The sequence below is a fragment of the Henckelia pumila genome, chromosome 1 (assembly GCF_033568475.1).
Source record: "Henckelia pumila isolate YLH828 chromosome 1, ASM3356847v2, whole genome shotgun sequence".
Taxonomy (NCBI): Eukaryota; Viridiplantae; Streptophyta; class Magnoliopsida; order Lamiales; family Gesneriaceae; genus Henckelia; species Henckelia pumila.
The window spans coordinates 175,441,431-175,447,272 of record NC_133120.1 but is presented as its reverse complement, the minus strand read 5'-3'; the positions used below and the strand labels follow the sequence as shown (position 1 = coordinate 175,447,272).

Below are 5,842 nucleotides of genomic sequence, written 5' to 3'. Positions count from 1 at the left end.
ATGCCGAAAAGCTGTGACATCCATTGACATGGTGATATGAACTACGTGGAACTCCCATGACTTCGGCTCATATTATTGGGGGAACTCATGGCGACCGTTCATTAAGGTTCTATATCGATGGCTAAGGCTTGACACGTAAAGATGAACGACGTCATATTATTGGGTCCTAATCAAGCGTGAGACAAAATTTTACATAAGGGTTGCATGGAGATGCAATTGGAAACTACCTTTTAGAAATTGTGATTGGCTGATATTATTCGGGATCATGATTGGCTAATTGGACCTTACGTACCTACTGAGAAAATATGTTTCCCGTTTTCACTAGAGGGTAGTGAAAATGTCAAAACAGTAGGAGTAAAATTTATAAAGTTAAAGTACATACTTTATATCTTATTAAATATTTTAAAATAGTCATTAACATTTATCTGTTATTATTTTTCAGTACAAAGTTTTTGACAATGTCATCGATTCGCAATCTGTTATCTGCAATACTCGACAAACATGTACTGACTAGTCAAAATTACCTCGATTGGCTAATAAATCTGAAAATCTTCTTGAACTTGGAGAGGATTGCATATACACTTGATGATTCGTCCCTTGATAAGGCTCCGACTGATTGTAGCCTTGAGGAGCTACAAACTTACAAGGATTGGTGTGACCATGACTTGAAAGCCAAATGTTACATGCAGGCTTCTATGAATGATGAGCTGCAGAGGCGTTTTGAGGATGCTAAGAATGCTGCTAACATTCATTTACATCTCAAAGAGCTCTTTAGTGAGCAAACACGCCCGCTTAGACATGCGACAGTTAAGGAGCTGATCTCTTTGCGCATGAGAGATGGGGCTTTGGTCCATGAGCATGGTGTGAGGATGATTGGGCTTGTGGAAAATCTCGTTGGCATGGATCCTATGTTGCCAGCCGAGTTGACCACGGGCGTGTTGCTCTTCTCACTTCCAAGCCTGTTTGATCCTTTTGTGGTTAATTTCAACATGAGCAAGTTAGATCCGATACCCTTGAGGAGTTGATTAACATGCTTGTTACGTTTGAATCCATAATCAAGAAAGAGAAGCCGGTTCTTTATGTGGGATCTTCATCTGGTGCAAAGAATAGACCACGTGGGAAGGGAAAGAAGCGTTCTTTCCATGCTCCCAAGAAGAATGTGCCCTTGAAGAGGCAAGCTCCGAGTCCCGTTGTGGCAGCCACACCAGTTAAGGCTAACAAGACTAGTGATGTATATCATTACTGCAAGAAGCCTGGACATTGGAGGCGTAATTGCAAAAAATATCTTGACCAGAATGGTTCTGGAAAGAGTATGTTTTACATTGAAGTGAACATTTCACTTAACTCTTCTTCTTGGGTATTAGATACCGGCTGTGGCTCACATCTCTATAATGATTTGCAGGTGATGACAAGAAGTAAGAGACTCAGGGAAGGTGAGACCTTTTTGAGGATGAGCAATGGGGAAAGAGTTGCTGCCAAAGCTATTGGAGATGTTTACTTATTGTTGGACAATAATTTTAAATTAATTTTGAGAGAGGTTTTGTTTGTACCAGATTTGGTGAAAAAAATTATTTCCATTTCTATGTTTGATAAAGATGGATATTCTTGTTTATTTGGCAAAGTTGTTTGCAATATTTACAAGAATGAATGTTTAATTGGTATAGACCAATTGAAAAACGATCTCTATAATTTAAAATTGAAAGACATTCCATTGTATAATGTCCAAGAGATATCAACAACATCCAAAGGAAAACAAGATACTCTGAATCCGGCACACTTGTGGCATACTCGATTAGGTCATATATCTTTAAGAAGGATGAACAAGCTAGTGGGAGAAGGCATGTTTGTGTTGGATAACGTGTTCAGATCAATTAAGAATTGATACCCGATGCAGCGGAAGTTTAAAAATTTTATTTTATTAAATGGAACGATTTCATATCAAGGGTATCAAAACTTTTACAATTAAATATGTGTAAGTAAAACAAATAATCACAATTAAATATTTTACCTTAAAATCTCGAAGTGAGATTATGGACACCAACATAACTTAATCTGCTCTTCTTGTAAATCCCGGGAACCGATGGCGTCACGATCAATCACCGGAATTAGGTCCACGAATGAAAAACAGAAACCCTCTGATTGATGCACTAGAAATCAATCAGAAGTTTTATGTAGAGAATAAACAGATTTGATCTGTTAATTCGGATTGCAATTTTTCACAAAAATCACAAGCCGAATTTTCTCAAAGGGACAGAGAATTCGAAAATCCTCTTGAATAATTATGCAGTGTTTTTCGAAAATTCAAGACTGAATTGTGTATAATTTTCGAACACTGCATACCTATTTATAGATAATTTCTAGACTAGATTAAGTTATAATTGTATTAGGAATCTAACTTCTTAGGGCCCACAATCCATAACTTAAGCCCAACAAGCCAAGCCCGTTGTTATAGAAATTAATATAAAATTCATCGTGACTCCGATTGATAAACTGATTTCACCAATGTGCACAGAAACCATTTCTGCATCTTTTAGAGTCAAGATAATTTTTCTGAATCCGAATTCAGTGATTTCCAAAAATTCTCATCCCTATGTAATTTTAGAAAATCTCACTCCCTTTAGTTAAGAAGTCCAACTTCTCTTTCATTAAATTTAACTTTTTAAATTTAACTATCTCTACGGGGTTTTATTAATCCATTACTTGTGTAACCCTCAATGGTTCAGGGATACAGCTAGCCGTGGGCTCATAACTCCTTGTGACTCGGAACAACAATTTCCGACTTACCCATCGAATCATGATAAGAGCGTCTAGCAACATCACCTCATGATTTCCTAGGTATCACTGATAGTGCCTGCAAGAACCAGTAGATTTTGGTTAGCGTACAGTACAGTCCCTTCATCCATATATCCCGATCGAATCAACAACCATTGGTACATCGAGAGTTGTTCGAGATTCGATAACTATGCAATGCATCTTGAAGATCATATAGTGACATCGCATGTGCTACTAGGAAACCAAGTAACCTAAATCACATCGAGTACTGATAAGTGCATTTTGTATGCATTATTTCATGTTATTTTTATGTCTATTTTGTGTGCATTCATATTATTTTTATGTGTTTTTATGTGTTTTAGTTCATATGTGTGTATTTCACTTCCCCGGTTAATTTTGTAGGAAATTAGATTTTTGAAGAGCGAATAACGGAGAAGCCTTGATCTAAAAATCATATTTAATTTTTGAGAGATCCAAATCCAATCTTCACCTGTCAGAATGAATTTCAAGATGTTTTGAAGCTGCAGTCCAAATTTCAGCTCAATCCGACGGTTAGAACTCAAGATATGAATTTTTCAAAATCGTCGCTCGGAGCAGGTTGAAGGTTGCGCTGATGATGAGAGTTGTTGCGCGTTTGCCCTTGTCTAGGCGCTGATAAGCATGGGAGAAGCGCTAACGCGCTGAGAAACAAGTTGTTAGCACAAGAATTAGCGCTATCGCGCTTTATGGCCGTGGTTGGCGCAAGAAGCAGCACTATCGCGCATGTTCAGCAATTAAATAACGCGCGCGCGCGAGGGCATTATCTCGCGCGCGCGCAGAAGAAAATTCCAGAGATTCGTGAGTGGAGCGCGCGCGAGCGGGACTATTTCTCGCGCGCGCGCGAGAGAGGAAGTTTGGGCCACTGTTTTATATAATTGCGCGCGCGCGAGGACTCCAAGGCGCACGCGCGCGTGTCGACGGGCCAGAAAATTCCGAAAATTATATTTCAACTAGGAAATTAATTTTTAAGGCTTTCCAAACACTATAAATAGGAGTTTTTATAATTTTATAAGGGTTCCAGAATTTTGAGAGGAGATTTCGAGAGGCGGCTACGGCACAGGCTTGGGAGTTTTTTCTCTTCTCTTTTATTTTATTTTATTTATCAATTCATGATTAAAACTTGGTTTTGAATTATGAATTGTGAGTAGTTTCTTTATTTCGATCAAGGCCACGTGATTGGGCCAGACAGTTTATGTAAAAACTTGATTTATTTATTTGAGATTTTCAGACTTAATTGAGTTTATTGATTATCAGATTTATCTTTGCCTTACAAATTTCTTGGCCAGTTATTTGTTTGCTTGTTAATCGATTCCAATTTGTACAGAGGAGGTTTCGAATTCGATCACTTTGGTTTTCAACATAGTGTAAAACTGACTAGAAATAGAATTCGGTTTCATTATGCGGTTTAGGTGTTTACTGAATTTTCACAGTGTTTATGCATTTGGATTTGATTAGAATTATGAAATATTAATCCGTCAAATTTGAATAGGTTTGATTGTTCTAGAAATAGTCTTTCGAACAATTTAGGAAAATTCCCGTAAATTATAATTAAGTCTGATATCTTAGATAGATTGCTTGTTGTGTGAATTGTCTGGTACCTACGTGTGTCTTGGTTGTCTTTGTCTTGATTATTTTTATCTTCAGTTATTTTTATTCTTATTTCTTAATCAGTTTTTTATTTTATTTTCTTATTTTATTTAATTCAAAATCCTTCTATTATTTTGTCTAGATTAAGTAAAATAATTAATTCTTGAGAATTGACTGCAGTCCCTGTGGGATCGATACTTGGACTCTCAGTCCACTTTACTATTACTTGACCTGGTGCGCTTGCCAGTAGATTTTTATCAAACCGATTTAGCCGGTCAAGTTTTTGGCGCCGTTGCCGGGGACTGTTTAGTTGATATTAGGATAGATTATTTGCTTGAGGCTAGACATTTTTTTTTTATTTCTATCTTTTCGTTCTTTTCGTTTTTTTATTTTATTTTAATTTTGATTTTTTTTTTCTTTTCTTTTGCTTGTGAGGTACTTGGAGATGGATCATCATCAGGTGTTCACAAGATTTGGCCAGCAATACTTGGAGCCATTCTATGCTGTTTGGGGGAGATTCAATGATTTGGCGAACAAATTTCGATGCCATAAATTTTCGAGCTACACCCTCACTCAAATTTTTTATGGTGGTTTGGATGAGATTACAAGAAGTTGGTTGGATATTATGGCAGATTTTGACTACCATTGGCATTGTGATCCTTCACTGCAGGGTTGGAGTCACCAATATCCTCCAGATATCAACTCTAAAAATTTTGCGAACCAGCCACCGGAGCATCAAGAAGAGTGCATAGGGCGTTCCAAAGATTATGTGGCTCAGTTGGAAAATCTTGTGCGACAGCAGACAGAGTCAAATCAATTTTTAGAAAGCCGCATAAGTCTTTTGGATGAACAGATTGCGCTTATTAGAGAACCAATTTTGGATATCTGCCAATTGAGTGAAGTAACTGAGCCAGAGCATGAAGAAATCATTTTTGAGGAATCTTCTTGTGAGGATGAGCCAAACATGATAGTGGAGGAGGAAGAACCATACAAGGAGAGAGATTTTACCTCGTCAGTGGTCGTTTTATGTACACCGTTAGAAGATATTTTTTTGCCATTGACGCCACCTCCACAGTATTACATCCTCTTTGAGCTTCAGCCTAGAATCAGAGTCTCTTTCCAAAGGAAAATTTTCATGCCGAGTACTGTTGGACCGACAAGCTTAAACTGCAAATATCACGCCAAGCTTGAGGGCGAAGAAATTCAAAACCCATACGTAGAATCGTATGATTCTTACTATGGGCGGCAGCCGCTCTTTGATGGTGGATTCTGCATAGTCGGGCTATAGACTATAATTTTAGCGCTGACTGGGAGGCAACCCAGTGTTTTTGCTTTTGTTTTTATTTTGTTTTTTTTATATTTTGTTTTTATTTGATTTTGTTTTCTTTCCCATGCCAGTTGGTCATGCCTGCCGATATATCTAGACTGATGCTACTGTCCCAGC

At 37.6% G+C, this 5,842-nt stretch overlaps 1 protein-coding gene across 1 annotated transcript; it reads left to right on the top strand.

Annotated features, from left to right (window-relative positions):
* The first annotated feature begins 458 nt into the window (after nucleotides 1–458).
* LOC140874507 (uncharacterized) lies at nucleotides 459–1,025 on the top strand. Its single transcript, XM_073277798.1, has 2 exons — nucleotides 459–503; nucleotides 690–1,025. The coding sequence occupies exons 1-2, from the start codon at nucleotides 459–461 to the stop codon at nucleotides 1,023–1,025; spliced, it is 381 nt and encodes a 126-aa protein (XP_073133899.1).
* The last annotated feature ends 4,817 nt before the right edge of the window (nucleotides 1,026–5,842 follow it).